General features: G+C 39.7%; 1 protein-coding gene across 1 annotated transcript in view; it reads left to right on the top strand.

Annotated features, from left to right (window-relative positions):
- The first annotated feature begins 241 nt into the window (after positions 1–241).
- MOCOS (molybdenum cofactor sulfurase) overlaps positions 242–26,947 on the top strand; it is a 226,150-nt gene continuing 199,444 nt past the window's right edge. Inside the window, exons 1-2 of the mRNA XM_074576354.1 lie at positions 242–505; positions 25,488–25,577. Coding sequence (XP_074432455.1) covers positions 376–505; positions 25,488–25,577 — 220 coding nt within the window. The 5' untranslated portion in view covers positions 242–375. The remainder of the gene's footprint in view (positions 506–25,487; positions 25,578–26,947) is intronic.

The raw sequence follows: 26,947 nt of genomic DNA, 5'->3' as shown, positions 1-26,947 counted from the left end.
CGCTGGTGCCCGAGCCCGGACGAGGACCGTGGGCAGGAGACGGCTCCGCTCCCGAGTGGTTCCCCCCGCCCCGGCCCGGGGCCAGGCCCGCCTCACGGCCGCAGCCTCCCTCTTCTGGCCCCGCCGTCTGGGGCCGGCCCGCGGCGGGCCCTGCCCGGCTCCAACCCCGGGCCCCGCCGCCGCTCCCGGGGCAGGGCGGGCAGGCGGCGGGGGGCGGGAGGCGGGAGGAGCGAGGGCCGGCCGGGCCGGGCCGGTGTCAGCGCAGTGTCTGCCCGCAGCGCTGCCGGCGGGGAGGCCCCGCTGCCCGGCGAGAGCCGCGCCGGTGTTTCTTGTCCTGACTTTCTCTCCCCCCGCTTCCCGCCTGCAGCCCGCAGCATGGCCGGGGCGCCGAAGGGGGAGTCGCTCTCCTTCTCCGCCTTCCAGGCCGCCTGCCCCGCCGGCTGCGAGTACGGGTACGGCGGCGGCCTGCCCGGCCTCCGGGAGCGAGAGTTCCCCCGCCTTCGAGGTACCGCGGACCGGGCGCTGCCGTGAGGGGCGGGCATGGGCGGCGGGGGGCGGGACGGGGGCGGGGGAGGCCCGGGCAGGCCCCGTCCCCGGGTGGAAGGTTTGTGGGGCGGGGGGGGGCGCCGACAGAAGGGACCGGCCTCCGCTCGCCGCAGCCACTTCAGCCACACGGCGGGAGTTTGGAGGCAGCCCCTCTTCCTTGCGTACGATATTAAGAAGAGTGGGGAAAAAAATCAAATTAAAATGGTAAAACAGCCCTTGCCTAGTAAAGGTTTGTGGTTAGACAGGTCTTTGTAAACTACTTCTGCTGGGTATATAAATCCACCACACATCCCCCCCCCCCGAACATTAAATGTTGTTTGCTTCAAATCTAACCGTGATGGATATACCACAATTTTACTTGAAGAGGTATCGATGCCTGTGATATTAGCGCTTCAATATAATTAAGGGAAAAAACGGAGTGGAGAGCAGAGTAAATAACATCAGTTTGGATGTCCCGAACCTGTTACTTCGGCTACTCTTTCTATTAAGAGTTTTGTTGTTACTGCTCCTTTTTGTCATTTCTTTGGAATTCTGGTAATCGAATGCAAGAGCGGGCGTTCACACACACGGGTGTTTAGTAAGGAATGGAGTCACACTTTTACCTCTTAGAGGGATGTGGAGAAAACTTAATTTCAAGCAGCAATTTGAGGAACTTTAACCGAGATTCTGTAAATTAATTCCATGGTCTGGGATTAGTCATATTAGTTGCATCAGTGAAAGTTTGATAACAAGAAACTGCTTTTCCTAAATTCAGGCCAAGATTATGAAAAGTGGGTGTTTTGTAACCGAAACATTGTTTGGACATTTAAGCAGATGACCTTTCAAAACTCCTCAGAATCAGGCTCGTTTCTCATGAGGCTCCCCACTTTTGAAATAAAGTGTATCTGCTAATGAATGATGTCTGGTGGACCAGTCCAGGTTCCCAAATGAAGGTCACACAGATAATTTAGAATATTTCCGTAAAAAGATAAACAAAAGCAAATATAGGGTATAAAATAGAACCTGTCATAATATTAGCTAATTGAAATCACATAATAGTCTATGGTAAGGTGACGTAGGTTGTGAATTCCTTCTGCCTGTTGTTTTCCCCTTCAGAATTTTAATGTGTTATTCAGTTCATAAATCGTCGTACATTCGTCTTGAAAGCTTGTCACCTCCATGAGGAAGATCAGTGTCCTTAACTGATCACTGTGCTTAGACGTGGTGTCCTGTCTGCGATTCTTGTCTTAAAAACAGGACCATCTCTCCTGTCCTCAAGAACTTGTGCCTTCAGGTGATGCCGGTAGTGCCAAATGAAGTGTGTCCAGGGGCAGATTCCTAGGCCAAGTGTGTAAGGCTAAGTGTCCCCTGCCTTACAGGTCTGTTTGTCTCGGAGGTGACTAGTTGGACCAGTCCAAGACAGAGTCCAGGAACTGGCTGACAGTGGAGCAGTGTGGATGATAAGCTTGTACTTATTCCTTGGCCTCATTTAGCCATGTAGCTGTATCCCCACTTGGTGAAGGTCTTGACACACTGATGTTGATGTTATAAGATGGATTTTAAAGCTCTAGGTCTTTGTTGTCTTGCTGAAATAAGGTGAAGGAAAGGTGGCTGATGTATAGGGTAGCAGCAGCGATAGTAAGTAAAGGGGCATTCTCCAAGTGACTTACAAAAAATTAGTGGGGCTTTCAGGCATTTAGCTACTTAAAAGCATTTTCAGTGACCTGCCAAAACTTGCATGTTGGGGGATGACGTAGAAGTTTTACACCTGTTGGCCTTGGGTCAGCTTTATGGGTGAGTCCTGATTATACAAACACTTACTCACTAAGGAACCTGTAGCTGTTCATGGGGTTAATCTCTGCTGGGTGTCTCCCTACTGCACAAAGGTGCTGCAATTTAATTCCTTCTACTAAAGAGCAATCTTAACTAGTTCCACTAGGCAAAAGAGAATGATCTCTATTTTTAGGTAGTTAACAGTAGTGTCTTGCTCTGCCTGTTTATTTGGGGCATCCCTCAAAAGTTCTTTCCATTGTTAAGGTTGGATAAAAATCCAGATTTTGCTGCTCACATTTTATGTGAACAGAATTTTTGGAGTCCCCATCTAGATATCCATGAATTAAACCTAATGCTTAATTTTGTGTCATCTTCTTATGAGCAGCATGTGATAATAATAATTATTGCATACCAGTGTATCCACTTCTTTGTGATTGCTGATACTCGGTGGCATCCACTAAGGGAAGGCAGAAACCTTTTCTGTGTCATAAACCTTTGCCTGTACGGTGCTAGTGCTTCTGTTGTAGTTCTAGTATGAATAGTGGCACAAGTGCCTGTTGAGAAGAAGGTACAACAGATGTGTGTAGGGAACACCGGCTGCTGGAGGACATACTATAAACCCAGATTTTTCAAAGGCGGTCTACCTGTGATCCTATCAAAGTCTGTGGGAGTTTGACTCTTGGCTCCGTCAGAAGGAAAGTTAGGCTTGTACTGAGTGTGTTGGGGATTTCCCCTTCAGGTTTTGTGAAGGGATAAAAGGAACTACTTTGCTTCCTTGAATCAGCAGGGTTCTGTCTGTTTTGGTGCAGAAGCCTTAGATTTTACCTTTTAAGCCAAGGTTTATCTTCGCTTTGTAATTCAGGAGCTGTTAGCTGATGGCTACAGCAGCCCCTTCTAAAAATATACGTGGAGTCTGTGAAACAGATCCCTGTTTCACAGGCAGCAGCCTATGCGCAATATGTGACCTTGACTTTAATCTTGTGAGCAGTGTACCCTTATCTGCAGTGCAGGATTGTAAATTACACTTTAGAAATGGATAAAGAAATCAGCGGGAGTTTGTAGGTTCTGTTGTTAAGTAATGGAGATGAATATGCTTCTGTGATGTTTATCATAGGAGAGAAAATATCAGCTTCAGTTTGTATCGTGGTTTTAAAAAAGAAAAAGCTGACATGTGATTTGCGATGTAGCGTTTAATCCCAAGATACCTTTCCAGTTTCAGTTGTGTGCGAGTATTCTCCTCTAAGATAGCTGTGTCTGTTTCAGTGGGAGCTTTCCAAGAGCGATAACCAGGGGATACTCATCCCCAAATAAAAACCAGCGCATATTAGTAATCACTTATTCTTTAAGGGCTGCTGACTACCTGAAGATAATCTTTAACTGAGGTAAGATGAACTGTCCCATTTAGTGTCAAATCGGTCACTGTCCTGTTCTTCAACAAACTCATGTGAACAAATCATGTGTTACTTTAGTAATATGAACATCTGTGATACGTGTGATTACATACAACTAACAATAAGAATGCAGCTTGCCTGTTAAACAAAAAGGAAAGGCAAACTAAGCTTTGAATGACAGAATTGGCCTTTGTTTCTTTGAAACTGAAATGATGTCTCGTGAACTAGGCACCTGTACAAGAGCTTATTCTATTGTTCAGTTAAGGAATAGATGTGCACTTGATCTGCCCTTACACAAAAACAGGAATTTTTACTCATATTGCTGGTAATTATTTGCACTGAGAGTTTTCCTGTAAATAGGAGAACGCAAGAAGCAGATCTTCTCCATGTATTTCAGTTAGTCCTTAGTGGCTCGGTTAGCAAAGGTCAGCTCTGTCCTCCAAGAACAGAGAAGCCTGTCTGTTTTGTCACGTTTGAGGTAATCTGGGGTTTCAGCTGAATTTCAGAAGTAGGAAATGTGTTCTGGTGTGTCGTCTTAGAGTAATTTTGTTGATAGGTAGCTGATGCTCACATTTTATGAAACTTGTGAAGATGAGTGTACTGTGAGCCTGAAGAGTTGTGCTCACCTCTTGATTGTGAATGTAGGCATGACCTCAGTTTCTCTACTGCTATGCCTTGTCAAACCAGAAATTCTACCAGCCTTGTGTAAGGTATTTCCTTTTCCTTTTCCTTTTCCTTTTTTCTTTTTCTTTTTCTCTTTTTTCTTTGTCCTTTTCTTTTTCTCTTTTTCTGGCTTTTTTTTTTGTCTTTTTGTTTTTTTTTTTTTCCTTTTCCTTTTCTAAATATTTGGAGTAATTTTTATATCCTAAAATAATAGGTGGGTTGTTTGTTTTTTGTTTTTTTACATCTCCAGAGTTTTTTTGTTTTAGTTTGGTTTGGTTTGAAGACCATTCCTTTTGATCTGGTAGCCGTCTTCTATTCCTGCTTGTGCTTATATTACTTTCTGTTGATTTCCTAATTATTAATAATTTTTACCTGTGGATGAATCTGTTCTTTTTAATCGCTTTTTTATTTTTCCTGGTGAAGACATAGTGACTGTGTGTGTTCAGCAAAACCTTTTATAGTTAGCTTCCTTGCGCAATGTTGTTCTTTGAGCAAGTCAGCAGTATGCAAGTCTTACCATGCTGTTTAAAAACGAGTTTTATAATGAGGGATATGTTTATTTTGATTCATTGTTATCTAAGGTCTGTGCTGAACCAGAAGCAAGGCCTCTGCCATTTTATGGTCAGATGCAATACTTAATTGTGAGTTCCTTGAAGCCCAACCACCCGTTGCTGGCCGGAATTAAGCTCAGCAGCTACAGTCCTGGGAGAGATTTCATCTCCCAGAAAGGTAAAAGTATTTCACCCATGTGCTGACAATGGCATACATTAATCTTAATCCAGCATTTACCTCTCCTGTCCAAAGGTGGCAAAAGCAGTGTGTAGGGGAAGGATGAGGCTGCATTTGTTGTCTCATTTGGGAGATCCTGGGTAGCTAGAAGAACTGCTAATTGTGCTGGAGAATGTCTCACTGAGTTATCTCATCTCTAGCTCATCCTGAACAGAGAAGAAATCTTCTGAACCTCTCATTTTGGTGTCTAAAGCTGAGAGCTCCTCTTCCTACCACTGTGCAATGCTTGTTTCCTCTCTCCTTAGTGGCTGAGAGATCTCTGTCTGGTAACCTGCTCCTGTCCTATGTAGCCCCTCTGTCACAACGTGATTTGATTTTGTGAAACACATTGTTGTTTTTTTTATTTGGGGGGAAAAGAAAGCAAAAGAAACTATATTTATTGAAGCAGGCTGCTGGTGGACACTTTGAAATGCTAGTTGTCTGGGAAGATGCATTTAGTGGCTGGAGAAGGTATTATAAAAAGAAGCTGTGGTATGAGAAGTGTAACTGCACAACTACGTGACGGTTGTTTTGTAAAAAACATATATGCTCATGTAAAGCCTTAATGCTTCCTGTTGATTTCAAGTCAGCAGTAGCTGTCTAAATAAGCTGTTATCTAAAGGATTGCTATCAAAGAGGAACATAAAGTGGATTTAGTACCAATAACAGCAACTGTGGTTAGTTTCAGATGTTTTCTTCTGCCTACATAAAAGTAACAGGTACTATTAAGGGAATTTCTTACCTTGCAGTTCAGGGTTCAGAAGGCTATTGGTGGCCTGCTCTGTGCAGGACTGATCTTTCAATTGATCACCCAGAGCTGGGTGATCTTTTGCTCTTCGTGATGGACATAGCTCTTCGTGAAGAGTAGTCAGTGATATTGTCATTGTAATATTTCAGCACTGGATAAAGTTTTAGTTACTTAAAATTTAGTTAGAGGAAAAAATTCCGTCAAAGAAACAGGTAATGTCTTCTCTTTCTGAATTGTATTAGTCAGAGTAATACGTATAATTCTGTTTTAACTTCAGATTTGGTGTTGTAATACCCATATAAAGATGTTCACCGCACCATAATCGCCTATGCTACATAGTACAAGACATTTAAAACTCTGTCTGGAACACAAAAATGTCGAGCAAAAAAGCAAAGTACCAAACCCTATAAACCTGATACAGTTGACATGAATTTTCAGGTGTATTTTAGAAATAAATAGTCAATCATTTGGGACTAGATTCTTTACAACAGCAAATAATCATATATAGACATTAGATTTTTTAAATCAACATGTAGAGATTAAAAAAAATATTAGATTTGGAAAGATACTTTATGGGACTCCAATATGCTTCAGGGTATCAGTCACCCATTTAAAAAAATTGCAGTTTTAATTAAAAGATACATTATCTCTAAAATTAATATCTGTACAAGATGTATATTAGTGTATGAGAACATTAAAACAGGCAAATATTTTATTTAGAAAAGCACAAGATGCTTTCTTATATCTTACTCAAAAATTGGAAATGTACCAAAATCTTGTTCCTACAGAATCCCACAGGTGTTGCATCCTTCCTTCCGTTGCCTTTGCTTCCTCTTGGATTCTCCTGTTTGTCCTCCTCCATCGTTATGAGATTGCTGTATGTGGATGTGTATTGATTTCTTCCCAGCATATTTCTGTATATTTCCGTATAATGTTTTATGTGATTTTTTTTTGTTTTGTTTGTTTGTTTGTTGTTTGTTTTATATATGACATGTAAGGTGATTAATTAAAGAGTGTATGTAAAGTTTCAGACAGATAAAATCTGCTGCTAGTGTCCCTGCACTTGTACTGGAATTTCCCCTGCAAAATGAGAACCTGGCACATGAAGATCTTGAAATTTCCATTATGTGTTACAGTAGCAATTCCCATATCTGAGCTGCTCACCAGAATTCAAGGGTACTCCCAGTCTAAGGACAAAAAGCCAAACAGAGAAGTGAGAGGTCAGTTTTTGCTGATCAGCTTGATTCATTGCATACGTGGTATCGGAGAGATGCTGCAGAGATGTTGCTTGGGTGTGAAAAGACTGTCATTGAATTCAGGAAGACCATACTGCAGAGTGCTGCATAGTAAAAAGCACTGATATGAGAGGCTGATAAATGGGTAGACAGCACAATATATTTGCAGTGCAGGAGGCTAGTGGGATGCTTAACTCAGAGATGGTATTTAGGAATTAGGATGCTGAGCTCTCAAATGTCTCAGGCTTTTCATAATAGGTTATCGTGGCCCAAGCCACAGGAATATTCAATGCAGGTGTTTTCCTTTATGTGACACTAAAATACTTGAGAGGTGTTTTCTGGTTTGTTTGTTTGTTTTGTTTTGTTTTGTTTTTATGTTACTTTATTTTTATACCTCACTGAATTCAGAAACTTAAAAACAGAACTACAAAAAATTATTCTTATGAATAGGTCAACTCGGGGTCGGCATAATTTTTTTTTTACCATCCTAAGTTAATAATGCTGATAGTGTTACCATGTCTGCACAAAACCAATTTGGATCACAGACTGGTTCCTGTCACATTTGTTAGGAGACAGAGATGCAGTTTCTGGAGGTATTGTGGAAAAGGTGGTGTCAAGAACTGCAGGTGCGGGAAGTGGATGTCAGAGTTATGGAGAAACAGGGGTATAGTAGGGCAGGGAGGCATAAAGACAGGCCACAAAGCAGTAAAAAGTCAGACTTCGTTAGTTTCATTGTTAATGAGGCAAGTCGTTACTCTCCTGGCAGTATTCTTGGCAGCCCACATAGATCCAGTGATGCTCTTTGCCCCTTCACCTTCTGTCCTGCCGTAGAGAAGCGATGGTCTGCACGGTGCCTGCGATGGGGATGCGACCCCAGGCAGGCAGCTGTTGTGACAGTGTCATGCAGGAAAGTGTTAAGTTGCTTTTTTTCTGGAATGTGAAATACACATATAAAATTGGAAGGCAGGTCTTTGGGCATGAAATCTTTTTCTCCCCGATATTTTATTTCCCCCATCTTGCTTTCAGGATTATACCGACTAACTCCTCCTTTCCTTTAGGAGCCAGGGGAAGATGACTATTGCAAGAGAAGTTAAAAAGATATAGTTTCTGTGCTCGTTCAGATTAGTCCCTGGTGCAACAGTAAAATGCTTCTAAAAGAAATCTAAGAACATGACCGGAAAGGATTTTTGTCATTTACCATCTTCTTAAACGAGAGAGATATCCAAGGATGTGGTCGTTCAGTGACACAGTTATCTGGGAAAGGATGATTACACTACTAAGCTTACTTCTTCTGGCAATATGCAGAATAATGTCCTACATTAAAATTTGGAAAGACGACAGGAAGCTCATTTGAACAAATATTCATTAATTAAATTAATGTTGTGTGAATTAATTTCATTAATGCACAATTAAACACCAAATATCACTGTTCGTACCCCTTTGCAAACTTATGAACAGGTCAGGTAAAGTTACAGAGTCATCAGAAAGTTTGTCCTGTAATTTCTTCATGAGGAAGAAATCGAGGCCCAGGATTTTCCACATTTTTGTGTTCATGCCACACGGTGCATTAAAGTTGCCATAATTCAGTAATTTCAAACTGATGATATCAGTAGTGAGTACAGACATATATTGCCTTTCTTTAAAAAAAGGACTTTTTATTGCTGTTGAGTAAAATACAGCGTTCATCTGCTGTGCCATTCATTTTCCAAGTAATTTACTAAGGAATGTAACTTTTTAAGTAACTTATGAAACATGTCATGGGAGTCATATTTTTGTTATTTATGTATTTGCCTATAATTTCTTTCAGTGTAAACAATAAGAATTGTCACAAAGCAAAATGCTACTCAGCTGCTCTGTCAGTATGCAACTTTTTAAAAATCTGGCATCATCATTGATTCATCCCACGCTAGGAAAATATTTGTTACAGATTTAATCTTTTTAGGAGTGTGTAAACCCAGTAAGCAGAATGGGAGACTCTTCTTAACACCCTGCCTTATCTCAGTGGTGATGGGCAATTTGCTTTGATAACGCATGTTGCCTTCTCATGAGATTGGATAAAAGCAGATAAAACCAAGATAAAACCAAGAACTCCCTACCTGATGGTCTGAATGGAGTAAAATTAAAGACTGCATGAGAAAGGAGCCTTTGCCAAGATGCAGACATGATACTTTCCCCCAAGCACTTAAAATCGCTAATATTGCGTAGCTGGGAAGCTGACTGAATTGACGTTCAGGCAAAACTGTATGCAGATTATTGCACTCCATTGTTTCTGGATCACAGAGTTTCTGTTCACAAACAAATGAAACATTTGATTAATGAATAACAGCTTTTAAATGCACTCCCTTAAGAATGCGAACGTCTGACAAGTAACGTATCGTGGAAGGTGGTCATGAAGTGTAGCAGTATGATAATAATCATCTTCTTATCACCTTAGCATAGATGTTTAGCGACAGATACAATGCTGCTGAGATAGCCTAATGACTGGTTTCCCATCTAAAAAGCTGGTAATTTAATACTACTACAAGTGAAGAAAAACACATGCCATTTAAATTTATTAGAAATGTATTGGAAGACGTAAGAAATAAACTAAAAACCATGTAAGATATGTTTTGTGTAACTGGACATTATATGCAAGAGACATTAAAAATGCAAAAATAACCTTTACGGGATGGCTGCAAAGGTGTATTTTGAAGATAGAATAAGGAAATAAAAAGAACAATACATCTGAATGGTACCGCAGCTGACTTTCCTTGTTTCCTGGGACAGAGCAGCCCCTGGGAGTGAGACTCAAAAATTTCTTTCCATTCTGTTGTTTACAACTATTTCTGATTTGACTGAGGCATATGCCCATGCCAATTTTTTTCCATTAATGAAATTAAGCCCCATTTTAAGGATTAACTGTCCAGTTAATGTTTGATTAGTGAACTGTCTTAGTATTTCTCCAAGCTCACCAAGAGCAGAAATATAGAAGGAAAAAATTTGACAAGTTGGATTTTTTCGATTCATAACAACAGTTTAGGATTTGATCCTATGAAATATTTTCCTCGAGAAGGGTGTTCATGAGTGGTAATTCCCACTTCAGTTGCATTCGTGAAAGCTTCTCAATGTCTCTAAAATACTCAGCTGAAGGAAGAGGATGGGGGGGAGTAAGGAGGAAAGGAGACAGATGTCTGGGGACAAAAAGGAAGCTTCTTTAATATTCCTTTTCATACCACAAAAAGCCATTTCACTAGTAACTTTCATAGGTCATTATCAAGTTTAGTTTTAAACTTTCTGTCTTCTATTTCTTTAGAGGCCTAGTTTTTTTTGGTTGGAAAATAGAATTTAAAGTGATCTTTGGGTGATAAACTACAGCTTGGATAGAAATCAGACTTCTGGGAGTGAGGAAGGAAGTAATGATGATTTTTTTAGGAGCTGCCTTATGTTCAGGCTGGGTGCAGCTCATCTGCAGAGCGCAGGAAGTATCACTGCACTGCAGGGCTGTGGAACCGGGACTGTCTTTTAGTGTGCAATGCCATGGCCTTGGCTTCATCCGACCAGCTAGGAGAGATTCGGGGACAGAAGATGAAGGCTTCCTGTGCCGCTATGGGAAACCTTTGTTGGAAGGGACCTTTGGAGATCATGTAGTCCAACCCCCATGCCAGAGCAGGGTCCCCTAGAGCAGGCTGGACAGGAACACATCCAGGGGGTTTTGAATATCTCCAGAGAAGGAGACTCCTCAATCTCTCTGGGCAGCCGGTTCCAGTGTTCTGTCACTCTCAAAGTAAAGAAGCTTTTCCTCATGTTGAGATGGAACTTCCTGTGTTCCAGTTTGTGTCCAGTTTGTTTCTCCCTTTCATAATTCACTGTCTTGGTTATCCTTAGAAGCCTGTAACAGTATGAGGTTGAGTACTTTGTGAACGATGAAAAAGTGTAAATCCAAGTGAGTTACACTGAATTTTTTTTTACCAAGTTTCCTTTCCATCTGGTGTTTTTCAAGGGTTGGGAGAAATCTTCCTCTCCCTGCCGCCCAAATGTCAAATTTAAAAACACCTGCTTTCATTGGAATATTTATATTCTGATTACCTCTAATGAAAGGCAAAGCCAGCTTTTTAGCTTACGGGAGCTGAAGCTAATCATTAAAAAAAAAATAACGAAAACCTCTGTTCCTTTAAATGTGTGGACTGTTCCAGAGTTCACAGAGTGTGATGCTTGTTTGGAGGCACTAGGTTGATTCTCTGAGTTTTGCATCACTGAGCGTGACAGTTCCTGAGAGATTAAATAGCTGTTACCATCAGAACTTTAATCAGTTTTTCTTCCATTTCTGCAAGTACAGAGAAGGATAGGTGTACTTGTAAAGTGTCGTGAGGATTACACTGCAACGCTTCCTGGATAAACTTCAGTGCCACTGAAGTGGGGGGAACAGTACCAAATAATCTCATGACAGCTGTCGTGTTTCCAAAAGTGCCTGATCATGTCTTCAAATCTGAATGCTAGATACCTTGTGGATACACCCAACGTCTACTATCAGTCAGTTCTTCTGCTTCCTTCCTTGCTCATAGTAGAAATGTGATTACCTACTGAACTGATCAAACAGCAGTTAATTTACAATGATCTCCTTCAGGTTTTGTATTTCAATGCTAGATGTAAAACTATTCATAATGAGCGGGTATTAGGAAGTTACAGGGAAAACCTGCCTTTGGCTGGTTCTAACCTCTTCAAAGGCCTCCTGAGATACATGCTTATAGAACTTATTGTGGCTTTAGAAATGATTAAGTTCTTAAATTAGTTGTACTGAAAGAGCATGAGAATTTTTCAAATGAGTAATTTATAATTTAGTTACAAAGAGCTTCTGGAAATTAGAGGGGACAGTGGAAGGGACGTCTCTTGTTTTTTTCCTTTAGGATGACAGATAAATTTTTATACTTTTTTTTAATAATCTATCTACCTGAATTGTGGTCTTTCTAGTCACTCTGCATCTCCATTTTTTAGCCTGTAGATTGAATTTCCCCGAAGTTTGAGAACAGAAATAGCTGAATCCAGAGGAGAAACCTTACTGTTTAGGCTCTTAATGTAAATGAGCTATGGACAATGTTGTGTGCATTGAGTCTGCTTCACTGCACTATGTATGCCTTGTGGAATGACACAGGAGAAAACAGCAGTCTAGTCTAATGTAGTCTGCTGGATATAGGTTTATTTGGGGTTCCCAGCTTGTAGACAGGAGTATGATAGGAGAAAAAATAAAATGCTAGAGAAAAAGTCATACAAGCAAGTACCTATTCCTGTCAAAACTGATTGCGTCTTATTGTCTCTCCATTGAACAGTCTTTACAATGGGTATATGTAAAAATATAAATATAAATAAATATACATAAATGGATGTATATATTTAAATCCAGGAATTTTAGTCTCAATATGGTGAGAACACTAAGCACCCAACAGTCACCTCCCTTAGCAGAAAGAAAAGTGTTTCAAATTGGGAGGGAGGAAGGGTGAAAAACAGAATGAGGTGGGCCTGGGGAAAAGTTTGCACTTAATGCCTTTCTTATATCTCTCTGTCAGCACAAGTTGGGGAAGGGAAACCCGTACTTTGCTTCTGTAGGAAAAAATAAATAAAACCAATCTGTGTACACTATGCAATAACTGATCTCATGAGGTTCATGCTATCACTTTATCCTGACTTTCTGTGGAGATAAAGTACCAGATATCTGGTATTTATACAAAACATTGAGGATGGCTCGCTGTCCATCTGGAAACAAACTTCGTCAAAGTAGTTATCTCACATGAAACCTGCATGATGTTCTATGCAGCTAATTGCCCGGGTTCATTCTAGGTTGACTATTGGGGAGCCATTAATTGTGGTGGTTGTGGTGGTGACTGCATGTCATAATCATTCCCATTCTGGAATTTATGGTAAAAATTTGGAGAGCAGTTTTTAGAACTAAATGCATCTGGAATGAAACACATCGAAACAATTGTATGCATTGGTTAGATGCATTATTTGAGTTACCATTGTGTCAGAATATTTTGACCAAGATTTTTTTTCCCCTTAATTGTTTGAATTTTGGATGCTCTAATTTGAAAGGTGGTGGGGCAGATTGAGAGATCTGACTAAACCAGATGTACAATGGATGTGATCTTACAGTTCTTTGAAAATCACATCCTTCTTGAGGTAACTGTAACTGAAGACACAAGTGTTGGCACCCTAACATACTCATTTTAAAATTTAAGTTTTTATTTCAACATTTGATTTTGGGCTTCCTTTGCTTAGAGTTATCATCTTTTTCCTTACATTTTCCAACCCCCTGACCCATACCTTGGCCTTCCCATGCTCCACTGGGAGCCTTTGCTAACTATTTTAGAAGGTGTTTTGATATCTTTAGAAGGTATTTTTGATGGTTTCATTTTCACATCTCCTGCGTGATCCTTTTGGTGAAGAACGTTCTTGCAGTTTTGCTAAAAATAAACAGGAATTGCAAATGAATTTCATCTTAATGACAAATAAGTAGCTTTAAAATGCAAATGACAAGAACCAAACATACTATTGTTGCCTTTAACATACCTGCTTTGGGGGAATATGGTAATATGCCTGCAAGCAGAATTGCAACAAAAAGTAGACATTTTCAGGATATAATAAGAGCTTATTACAGAAAGTCAATAGTATTCTGTCATGTTACTTCTAGTTATAGTATTGCGCTAGCAAGTCTGAGGAAGTATTTGAAAATTAACAGCACAGAAAGTATCTCTGAAATATTAGCAAATTACTATTACTTTTCCATTTATGATAATACTGTTCATTATTAATTTGATCATTCATTGTCATAAATAATGTTCACCTCAGTTAAAATTCCTCTCCATCCTCGCTTCATGTTACAGAATCAATTCCTGACTTTCTTAACTTGTATAGCTCTCAAATTGCCACCTGACATTTTCCCAGTAAGGAATGGGTGTGTTCAGCAACCTCATATAAAGAAAGACCAGGCTTTAGCATGGGTAGGGAACCCCATCAACTCCAGCACTTCAGTGTGTTTCTGATAGATACGGAGAGTCCAGATATGAAATTGGTACTCGCATTCAGGATCCAATCCCTTAGTACTGGAGGCAGAGTATGCTACATGTGTTTTTATCTAGATAGTATTTTCCAGTATCTTGTGTCATAAACTAAGTAAAATACGTTGCACGAATGTTGTGTCTGGTCTTGTCATTTATTCAAATATGGCAAGACTATGCATCTTGTGGGAGAAGACCTTGATTTTTAAGTGCATAATGTTTTCTCAGCTGCCTCAAGGCAAAACGCAATAGCTGGTGTCGTGGCAGAATTGTGATTTTAAGCTCGGAGTTCAGATACTAGTGAAACTGTGGAATATTTGTTTTTCCATGCATCATCTTTTATTCATTCTCAATGGTAGTCTAGTGTTAATGAGGCCATTTGTATTTAGTACTTTGAATATATTATGCTGAAATTATAATTCTTTTTCATTTCTAATGCTGTTAGTATTGAAAGAAGCCCTTTAATTGAGAGAAATTATACCATGATTTAGTGAAGTGCAGTAAGATATTCTTTAGGTGTATGGTTATAAAATTGGGATAAAGTTGTAATTGCTTTATTGCTGGATCTGTTAAAAAAAAAGAAGAGCAACTGCGAAACTCATTTTTCTAGGCAAAAGTATCCACTGGAGTGTTGTTACCATCATGAAATTCTGTATATTTGTATCAGTAGTGTCAGTCTATTACTGGGTTCAAGATGCTTAGATATTTGTATTCTCTTAGTGAGTACTAGCACAATTGTGTTAACTTCACAAGTGCCCCAGATCCTACTTTTATGTTAACACAGAGCACCCCAATAAACAATGTTACAAAGGAGAAGAGTGATTGACTCAATGGACTTGCATTGAGCTGAGCAGCATTAGAAGTCAGTCCCCTCTACTGAAATTCTCTAGTGAATGCAAATTTATTCAAGTTAGAAGTGTCCCTAACTCTCGTCAAAGATATCCACCAGTAATTGTGGGTAAGGTAGGTATTTTAGATACCTTTGTTTTGGTCTGTCTTATTTTGGGGGGAGGGAAAGGATGCTTAACGTGAAGTATCTTCTCTTTCTTTAAGAAAAGAAGTCCTGACAAAAAAAAACTTCGGTACGTTACCAAAAGTTGTTATTCTTTTTGTTGAGTGTTGATGCTGTTCTGTAGACCTTAATTTTGGTTAAGTGACACTGAAAGCAGGTGTGATGACTTCTAGGTTATTTGTTTGCCAAAAATATCGAAATGTACAGTTAGAGAAGCAGTAGAGAAGAGAAGATGGAAAAGAGCTGTAAGGGAAGAAAGTCTCCAGATTCACATCTGCTTTTCCTTATGTTCTGCTACAAGAAGCAATATGAAAACACTAATTATCCTCTTAAGGGGATATTTATGTACACATATTCATATACCCATCTCAGTACTGCACAGACAGGCATATTTGTGCATATTTGTAAATAAAGGTGCATAAAATGTGCTTAGGAGGAGCAATCACCTGGATGTCTTGAATACACTTCTGGAGCAGTTCCTCGTTTGATGTAACTGGTATGTCATTTTGAGATTCTGTTGCTGTTGCCTGTATTGTAGCCCTCCTACACCTTTTGTTGATGGATTATTTAAAATGTTGCACTTTTTTAATTGAAACCTGGACTTCCAGAGAGAGCATGCATACCCCAGAGACTGAGGATGTCCTGTAGATGCCATGTGATGAGACAGCAATATGAGCAGCCCAGCATGTCGTATTCAAGAAAGGACAACTTCACTTGTTTCAAAGGTCGTTTAAGCTTCTGTGCAGATCATAACCCAGCTCTTTAACTTGGCCTGGTACCAAAAAGGTAATCAGTGCCGTATGTTTAGGAAGTGCTGATTATAGCGTATTTGTTAATGGTTTAACTCATACAGAGTTCAGCAGAGCCTCCCAATTACTTCAAAGGCTCTGAATCAGACCTTGATGCATGTTCTTATGTTTGAGTGGAGCCTGCTTTTCTTACCAAAGGTGAGGTCTCTGTGAACTGAAGGCAAAGTTCTGCTCTGGTTATTCATTGTAGTACAGCTGGAAACAATCAGGCTTCACTTGGGCTCCTTTTTACTCACTGAACTTTGTAAAAACCTTTTTTTGTCCCATTGCAGCCCTTCAGAGTACAGAGAACCTGACCTTTGAAATGATGATGACTGTACCCAATGCAATGTAATGTCTCTGGAAGAGCCCCAAACTTCTCCTTCTACACAGCTGTATGGCAGTAACCAGCAGTGGATTTTTGCTGTCCAAAGTTAAAGTAGTGACCAAACCTCCAAAAGCTGTGTCAGATGATAACAGTCCTTTAGAAAGAGGGACATAACCTATGTGCTTGTGTCAACAGCTCAAGTGATTTTTAGTTTTCTTTTAGTAACTAGTAACTTGTAGCATGCTGGATGTCAGTGAATTTAAAAACATAGACTATCTAGAAGCTGCATACTGTTATTCCCATTAAAAGTAGGCCAGTGTTAGGTAGGATTTCTCTCGCATACTGCTGCATTCAGACCTAGTCATTATGAAGCTGGTATTTTGTTAATTTTGTCAGAAATAGTTAAAAATACTCTGCAGTTGTCATACTGTTTCAGAATTAAAAATAGTGGTTTACTATAATATTATTTTTTGATAAATGTACTTTTTTATTCCTAGCATATTCCTGAAAACAGTTGTTGAAAACTTTGAATCCGTGCTTGGGAAGACCCCTAATAAATGGAAAATAAGCTGTAGAGATTAAGTTAATCCAAATATAACAAGGTATTAACAGAACATTTATGGCAATATATAATTACATTCCTATTAAATTATTGACAGAAAGGTGTTTGTGTCTGTTAGATATTTATTTTTTTGAGCGGGAAAAATCTTGTTTTCCAATTAGATGATGCTTTTTGTACTGAAGTATTACATTGTTTGTGGAGGTATTAGGCAATTGCAGTCATTCCTGAAAAAATTTACAAAATAATTCTCATTTCAGAAAATAAGAAATTTATTTAATGAGTGGTATTATTGACGTCTGTATATCTAATGCAGTCTGTGAACTTCAGTAAAGGTAAAGCAATTGAGCATAATCTTATCATTTAGATTGGTTTGTTTATAGTTGTATAAGTTTCACGTGAGGTAGCAGCTCCGATCAAATTGCTATAAAGTAAAAGTTAAACTGGCTTGCTCTGTGGAGAATCGGTGCCAAAAATGGAAAAATGTTTAGCTGATACATAGCTTTTCATGCATACTTCCTATCTCCCTAATAAAATCTCAGTATTTCTGTGTCTTATTAAAATGAAATTCTCAGCATACATATATCAAATCTTAAGTACTTACTCAGAAGTCATACCGAAACTCCTATACTTAACGTTTTTCCGCACTGTAGAAAGCACACTGAAAAATTGTTGCTGTCTCCTGTTTGTGGTTTCATTCTACGTTGGTGACTGATTACCGGTGAAAAGATGATACAGAACATTTTGGTCAAGCATTATACATGGACTTTTCAAGCATTAAACCTCTCCCCAGTTTAATACTGCTATTTTTTCTGACTATTAGAACAATTAGGAGTCTAAACCAGCTAAGGAGTAACAGTTAGGAGTTTAAGGCAAGAGATAGTGATGCATTGGTCTGAGATGGTATTTTTCCAGTAAAGTTAAGGAAAATTACTCTAGCTTTTCCAAAATTCTGAGATCTTTTTCTGGAATGTGCATTCTGCCCTCCCCCCCCACCCGCCCACCCCCGCCCCCATGCTCTCTGACCCTTTATATCCTTGAGAAAAAGCACTTTCAGCCAGTGGACTGGAATGGGTTGTCAGGTTTATCATGGGTTAGAAATAAAGGAAGGTGGCATTTTTAGCCAGATCAGGTGGAGGGGTGCTACTGGTTTGTCAAGGGAGAAATACGTGTTGAAGTCGAGTGGGTGAAGATAGGTATTAAAGCAAAAAGATGCTGACATGGGAAATATGAGAATACACTGACTGTGAAAAAACATAGTCTAGAGGTTAAGATGTAGTTTCTTGCTGGGGGATGTGATTCTGAAACACTGTTCTGGTTTGAGTTTGGTTGGTAAGTGTAGTCACCCATTGTGGCAAAGGACTACTCACAGTGAGCTAGGAGATTCGTCTCAGACTTCTTGTCTTACGAGAGTGGGATTCTGGCCAATGGTCCTCACTTTCTTCATTTCACAGTCTTTGAATTTGCATACAGTTCCTCTTGGTAACATGGTTATTTGGGTTTATGTGTTTGTCTCTGAAAGATAGTCCTAATTTATGCTGAAGGGAAATTTATGTTTCTCTTACGCTTATATTCCTGAAGTTGATCCTCACTATCTGTTCCCGGCAACAGATTGGTTGCTGGATGGGATAAATAAATTGAAGGCTGTAACTGTCTGTGGGGAACCTCATGTGAAGAACTTCCACTGGAGCATAACTTTATTACTGGTTTGCAGTAGCACCCTCTTCTCTTGCTGGAAAAGCCAGCAGGGGGAGGTACGGTTGCGTTTGCCAAAGGAGGCATTACACATTGTCTTGTCATAGAGAAGAAATGCCAGCTGGGAAGTACCCCTGTAGGGCCTCGACACTCAGGATAGCCGATTTTTGCTGTCTGTCATTCACTGTTCATTGCATATACCAGTTTTCACGCAGGTGTTTAATTATTGCTGTGGTTGCATGTTCAACTCAAGGCTCTAGCTCCCAGAAGCTCACAGTAGTTTGAGGATTTCTGTGTAACGAAGTGAGTTTTAAGAGAAAAGGGAGAAGAAAAGGGTTTTGTTTTTCTGTTATTTTTGAACTTAGTTTGTCTTCTCCTAGTGTTTTTGGAAACCCATAAAATAATTTAAAAGGCATTCTTCTATATGTCACTGCACATTTCATTTGATATATTTTGCAGGGAATATTTAGAGTCACTAATTTGTCCTAGATTTAATATGAATCCAATTAATTCAGGTCACAGAGCAAGAAATAGAACTGACTAGAAAAGTCAGTTTCAAACATTATCTTGACATGTTGTTGTAAGCCTGTGGCTGTTTTATGGGAAGAATGGGAAGAAAAGTAGAGCAGGAGAATGCTACTAGAATGTTTAGCTAATGATCGCTATTATAAACAATTGTTATTAAGATTCCTTAAATATTGCATCTTACCATGGTGTTTTCATTTCCAGTGGAAATTCTGAATGCCTCTTTCCTACACAAAAGTGAATGTTTCTGTGAAAATTTCAGCAAAATCAACAGAAGCATTTTCCAGTAATAGAAGAACAGTGAATATGTTCTCTTTCAACTCTACTTTCATTTGATCAATTGCATCAGAGAGAAAGAAAAAAAAAGAGACTGAAAGATGGTAGTATATTCGCAAGGGAGGTGTGAAAGCTGGTTTTGACTTGGGTGAGATACAGTTTTTTGAAGACTTGCATACATATGAATCACTTGTGATTTATATTTCATCCAAAGACAACGAGACAGTCAGCTGCAGTATGTTATTTGCATGTAGCTGAGGTACCTCTGATTCGTGCCCGCAACTAAGGCCTCAGCTCTTCTGGAGCGCAACCCGTTAAAGGTGTCTGTGGGAACAAGATCACTGAGACTGCAGTCGATATTTAATCACACCCTAGTGAGCAAAAAGTGAGCACTGGATAAAGCTGTGTCTTGCAGGTAGACCACATGGACGAAGGTGGGTGCTGATTGTTCCCTTTACTGCGTTCTCATTTAGCACAGGAGCTGGCAAATGATGAAATTTGACGGCATGTAATATTTTTTTTTTCTGCAGCTGTGAGAGATAAATTTCATAGGGTTGGACGTGACTTCTTAATAAATGTGAAATCCTTGCTTTCTTAGCGCTCACATAGACCTCAATACTAGCAAGCTGTAAGCTATAAACTACAGGTAGGGGCTTATGTTCATATAATAGTGACAGTGTTTACTGGAACAACCCCAGCCACCTAAATAGCTTTGGAGGAGTCGGTATGGCCCCTGCTGAGGAGTACAGCAAGCAAAGAGGGTGTATGGTATTGACTGTAAACTGTTTTCATGTTCTGTCTGCTTTGCTGTAGGTAATAATGCACTGAGAGCAAATAATGCAAGTCAATAGCACGTGGAAAAAAATAATGGGAACTTATTACGGATAAATGTAATTGCACATTTCATGCTTTGCTTTTTGTAATCAGTCTGTCAAGTCAAACACTAAAATACATTAATTAAACACCAGTTTCCCATAGAACTCAGTAGGTTGTTCGCCACCCTTAAAATACTGATACCATTATACAGGTTGCTCACAGTCCGGTGTGGATCAGCATTTGGCAGTCGCGTTGAGCTGTGATTACTTGAATTGATGAACTCAGTGGACTGGCAGTGGAAAGCAGAACATGCCCCATGGCTGCGGGCTGCCTGCTGCGTTACTTCACTGGGCCTGTAGCAATTAAGTCAAATCACGCTGAGGAGCAGTGTCTCCTTTAACTGCGTAGTAACTGTTCAGGCTTTGGGCATCTATGGCCTTGTCCATCAAGCACTATGCTTTTGTGGTCTTTTGAAGAGCTCCTTGGCCCTAAGCAAGGGAAACAAAACATTACCTTGTCTAGCAGAGCAGGAGCGCTTAGGCGAGAGACATGTTGTTATTCAGAAAACATACTCTGGTTTTGATAGCTTTTGTCAAAATCGATGCTGAAGAGGAAATGAAGGTAAAAATAAAAATATTTTCTAAATACTTAATCCAGAAAATGTCCAGCAAAAGCAAATCTCAAGCCACATTAGTAGTAGGATTTTTTTTCTTTTGTATTGCTTTTAATGTACTTCATTAATGATTTTGCAGAACCAGGATCTTTACCTGTCTATACAGTGTGTGGACATATCGTGCCCTGTATCATCATGAGATTTCAAGCACTTTTATAAAGGTTATATGTATCACATAGTTAAATCTACTTTTGACATTTAATTTAGGAGCATCCCTGGGGGGAGTTAAATTCTTACGCAGTCAATGGAAAGAGGGAGCTGCCTCTAAGGCTCTGATTTAGGTGACTAAAATAACCTGAGGTACGTGACGTGATACTACCTGTTAAAACCGTGCTATGTCCAAATGATATCCCACTTGTCTACAACCTCTGTAGAGCCCTCTCTTCCCTATTTTGTCACTTGTTTGTTCCAGTTTTCTCTTGCTTTTGTTTTGTGTATGAAAATCTCTCATATTTATCTTTTGAGAGATAATGCTTTATTTTGCCTTCAGCTTGTTTTCATATAATCTGTTTCATACTGGTTTTGTTAATATTGCTGTACTTAAGATATATACTGTCTCCCCAGGGCATTGGCTGTATCTGCTTTCCAAGTAATATTGTGTATATAATCCCACTGAATTCCAATTATATCCGCCAATCAAAATTCATGAATCTGTACAGTTGCTGCCTTCTAACTACACATTTCATTCTTCATTATGAAACTTTTGGCAATGTAACTGGCAGCCTGTAATCAGCTGGAGTGCAGGAATTTTGAAGTGTCGGGACTGTGAGAAATAATCTGTGAAGCTACAGCACAAATCGTCTTGTTTTGGTGACTGTGGTAGAATCACAGGATGGCAAAAAGCTAAGGAGGTGGACATGGGGCAGCCACATGCAGTGTAGGTAAATTGGTTACTTTTGGAGGTGATACTCAGTCAAAGTTCAGAGATGTATAGCACCAAAAACAATTTCAGAGATTAAAAGAGCAGATTACATAACACCAAAGTAGTAATAATTTAGGCAGATAGGAGCTGGGTGACCAGACATGGGTTTACAGGTGGAATGTCAAAGAGGAGAAAGCTTGCTCTCCATGTGCCAGCAGGCCGCTGTAGGGAGTGCATCCATGGTCTCTCTGTCCTCCTCTCCCTCTAGACCACCCTCTGGGTGATAGGTGTATACATAGCTAGTAATTACTAAAAGATTTAATAAAGACATAACCTCCTTATTCTACTCGCAGTTCATCACGTGATGTCTTTAACTTTCTTCAAAGTTAGGCAGAATCACCTTTTAGGAAAGCGTTGTTTTGTCAGAAGCAGGTATTTTGGCTCAAAAGGGTTCATCTGGATAGTTTCCTTTTGCCTTGTGTGTTTTTCGGGCAGCCTGACTATGCATTGTCCAGTGTTCTCCACTGCTCTTAAACTCTAATTTGAAAATGCTCCAAATTTAATTATCGTTATCTTTTTTAATTTAAAAGATAGGAATGCTCTGTTAAACTGAATGGTCCTCTAGTGTTTCTGAGGCTGTACGTGCATGTGCACTCACGAAGTTTTACGAAGAGCAGAGGCAGGCACGCAGAGATGCTTTATCAAGAGGTGAGCTGTAGCACAGAAGGAGCACAGAGAGCTGGGCTGGGGCTTTCTTCAGAGGGACAGACTGGCCCATGTTGGTTCCCAAAGAGTTCCCCATGTAAAATTAATCTGCAAGAATATTAGCATGTGAATATTAAAGCTTATGAACCGATATTCTTGCTGAATAACTTTCCATAACTAATGCCGACACATTGAATGGTTTTCGATACTCCTATAAAAAAACCTGCTTCTGAAATGTGATTTTATCAAATAGTTGGTATATTACTAGATCAATGAAGTCAGTTACACATTCCAACATAATGGTATGTAAATTAAACTAAAGTTAATTTTACATTTTCCTCAAGCAATGAGACTACATCCTGATAGATATTGCATTTTAATTTTCTTTTGGTTGATCACATATATTTTCTTTCTCCTGTTACTTTCCATACACAATATAGTTTCGTAGTGCTGACAGCCTATATACTAAATACCACAGTGAAACAGAGGGAACTATATTATTCTGTATATACTGACAAATCTCTTTGGTTAATGTGTGTTCACTAAAGTTAAAATAGCAAATATTGTTAAACCAGGGGAAAAGCACAATGAAAGTTATTCATATTCTTTTCTTTGCCAGTGTTATGCATGTGCCACTTTTGGTTTTTTCTTTCCTCTAAAAATATAGTTTTATTGAAATAAGACAGGAAGAAAAAAACCTACAGCATAAAAGAGCAATAGCAGTAAAGATATTTGTTTCAGTGCAGTTTCAAATGATGAGAGAGCCTATTTCTTTTTTGGGGCAGCGAAGAGAATATTAAATACTGTTCTCTCTTTTCAGTTAAACAGCAGCATTAAAGATAAAATAAAAGTTTAAGAATTAATAATTTGTCCTTCCTTAGCCAAATGTCCTCCCACATTTTCAAAGTAATATACAGAGAGGAGGAATTTTAAAAAAATGACCAGCTGGTTTTTTTACCTCCATTTCACAGAACTGCAATATTGTACTTCATAATTAGCTACATTATGAATCAAATTGGAAAAACCACTTAGGGAGCCTTTACTTAGAGACCTTGTAGTCCACATAGCCTCGCAGGAGCATCAGTCGGGACGGAAAGTGCTCATCCCCTGTCGGTGGATGGTTTGTGTTTGAGGAGCCTCAGCCAGTTGCCTGGTTTTTGCTTATTATCACTTTGGTGCTGTCAACCTCCTTAGGGCTGGAAGAATCCAAAACTGGCAGCTCTCTGCCCCCAGAGGAGCATCACTGGGCTGTGTTTGAGGTGCCTGTAAGAGCTAATGAGCCAAATGGCATCTCTGTGTGGGGCTTTGTTGAGAGAGAGCTTTGGCCGGGATGGTTGCCTCCAGGATGCCAGTCCTTTCTACCCTGTTTCTGTCTCAGGGTTGCCTCTTCCCTTTCTCAACTCTAGGGCTGCCTTTCCCAGCTGTCCCAGCTGTACCCAGTGACCGTGGATTATTTATCGCCATGACCGCTGCCATCGAGCTGGGCACTGATGGTGGTGGTTGTGGCTGTTCCTCCCCGCTTTGGCTCCACCTCAGAGCAGAGGCATCTGGTGCCGAGCTGCGGGCTCTGGTCTCAGGCCGTGCTGGAGGGACAGCTGCCATCCTCTTGCTGGTGTCCCCTTTCTGGTGTCCACTTGCTGGCCAAGGCCTTGCCGCTCTGCTGGGCAGGGGCTGGTGTTCTCTCTCCATGATGCGGCATCCCTCTTGCCCTCCAAACCTGGCTTGTGTTTCAGGGGTTAACCAAACAGCTGTCAGAAATTGAGCCGGACAGACCCCATATGCATTTTGACCCCCCTATGCTTGTATGTGCCGCTTCTTACTGCTTGGGAGAAACTTTCTAGGATCAAAAAAAAAACCCAAAAGTAAAAACCTGAAAAATCTGTACATCTAATAGATCAATCCATTTTTTCCCACCCTTCTCCCCTCAAATCACCTCAAAACAGTTTTCCTTGACTAACCCATCATTAGAAATTCTGATTTTGCTAGGCACTGCATGCGGGGAAACCTTAAGGCAGGGGAGGGCTTTTCTCTTTCAAAAATAAGAGAAGTGATGGGTATCCAGATTGCTTTTATCATTAGCACTGCCTCACATCTTTACCTACCGAGTCATTGCTACAGCAACACAATATATAATTATACATATTTTCAAGTGTCAGGGCTTCTCATTTAAAGCTTAACTCAGTTTTAAATCCCTGTGGAAAGGGAAGGCCTTTAAAATACTTAATAAATTCTAATCTTAATCATATTCATCATTATTAAAATTGGAAATAGGTTGAAATACTTAAGGTAAGTGAAATGAAAAAACTAATAAAGGGCATGAAACACACTGGAGAAATGGAAGAATAATTGCTAAAGATTAAGAAAATTAAAATGGCAAAACATGAAAAAGCCTTTGTTTCCAATAAGCTTTTATTTAAAAGTTTTGCAATAGCTTAATAATATAAAAGGAGATTTTAAAAATGAATTTAATGTTAAGTGCAGCTGAGTGGTAAGAAATATTTAGATACATTAAAACTTAAACTCATCCTGTGTTTGGGCTTCAAGCGTGATTTAGGCCGTGTCCGTTCTTGAGGGAGTTGCTTCATCTGTCAGCAAGGAGACAACACTACTAGTGTTGTTGCTATTATTAATAATTATTAGTATTGTGGTAGTAGTAGTTTTCATAATAAATAGTGTCTAGGAGTAACAAGGTACTGTGGCTGAAGACAGAAGCTTGCTCAGTCTTGTACAGGCAGATTTTTCTCTTCCAAAGAACGTGTGATCCAAGTATGAAAGGAAGGACCTCTTAAAATATTTTGATTTTAATTAAAAATTATAAAAATGCAATCAAAATGTTGGCCTTCTATTGTATCCTCCTCTTTTTTTTTCTGCTAGAGAAGGAAAGATGCCTTGCTGTGAATATCGCCTGATTATTGGAACATATTTGAGAAGTGTTTTTTGAGAGCTGTAGAGACCTCTGAGTCAGACAGAGAGACATCATACCCCAAGAAGTTCAGGGAAATTGACTTTTTGTGTGGTGTACTGCACTAGGGGTGTTTGAGTGGTGCATTTCACAATGTAGTCTGTGGGAGATAAATATTTAACAAATTGAATCTAGTAATTTTATTTTTATTTTAGGGATTACTTACCTTGACCATGCGGGTTCAGCTCTTTTCCCAGAGAGTCTGCTTAAAGCTTTTACTGATGACCTCAGAAACAACGTTTATGGTAAGTGCAAAACAGGGTTCCCATTAGTCTTCTCAAGTTTCCATCTAAATAGATCAAAACTGTGCCTCTTGAGTTGTCGGAAGAGTGCTCCTGTGTGTTTTTTAATACTGCTATAGAGTAGTTGGAAGATCAGTGGTTTTACAAAGGAGTCATAGTCCCTTTGTGCCACCCCCAGGCACCATGCTGGGGATAAACAAATATGATGTAGCTCTGAGCACTGTTCGGTCTTTTTTTTCCCCCACATAAAATGCAAAACCAATTTCTTATGCAAGGACCAGAATCCAGAACTAACTCCCTTCTCAGTGAGAGTCATCACAGGGAGCTTATACTGTGGCTCAGTATAAGCATTTTATTTAGAAGAAAGCTTAGCTCAAAGATCCCAAGTGAATTTAGACAGGGCATAGGTGCTATACCTCTCCCAGACTATTAGACTTAGGTGCATACTCAGAGAAAAAGGATGTGTATTGACAAAGCAATCTTGCACATAAGAATGTGAGTAAAAATATCTACAGAATTGTGCAATATCTGGGTGGAGTTTTAGCTATTGCAGCTGTGGACATGGGCACTTCAGCACCACCTACAAGCGCTTTATCCCCAGATCCTCTACTTAAACATCTCTTTTGAACACTATTGTCTAGATGAGAACCACATACTGAATGTGCTTTTATACAAAGGCAGCAGCCTCCATTGTTTAGGAGACATTGTTACTGTGTGAGACAATTTACATTGGAGTGATTCATGCTCAACCAGAAAAAAAATATACTGTCCAGTATTATCTATATATGCTGTCAGTACTCTCACAGAACTGATAAAAATTTCTTATTGTGTGTTACTATCTGTGGCTTATGTGTCCTTTTTACTAGTTTTGTGTCTGTCTTGTGCTCCCAGATACATAGAGCAAAGTGATTCCTCACTTGGGAACTAGGTACCACTGCTTTAAAAGAAAACTGTGTTCACTCAAGCACCGACACACTTGTGCTTATCACCTGGGCGAGCCACTTGAGAGTTCTGGGTAGTTTTCATTTTCATGTGCCATTGTAGTGTCATTTCCCCCTCATTTTTTTTTCCTGAATGCTGTCAAGGCCAGGATCCAGAGCGTGGATTTAAGTTCCACAATGAAATAGATGTTGTTCTTGATAGGGATAGGGTTTTTTTCCGTTGTAACAAGATACGTTGATTTGGTTACATTCAAAATCTCCTATTCAGCTGCCTGTCAGTGATATTAAAATTAATGTTCTGTCACTACAGCCATTGTAAAGAGAAATGTATGCACTCTGATCTTAGTTATTTCAAACAACATTGGGCTCAACCCTTATAATAAGTACCATCTGTGGCAGGAAAAAATTAAATTTGTGAATCAATTGAGTGCT

Source organism: Larus michahellis, chromosome 2 (assembly GCF_964199755.1).
Source record: "Larus michahellis chromosome 2, bLarMic1.1, whole genome shotgun sequence".
Lineage (NCBI taxonomy): Eukaryota > Metazoa > Chordata > Aves > Charadriiformes > Laridae > Larus > Larus michahellis.
The sequence above is the reverse complement of the archived record's forward strand: the minus strand, read 5'-3'. Positions and strand labels throughout refer to the sequence as shown.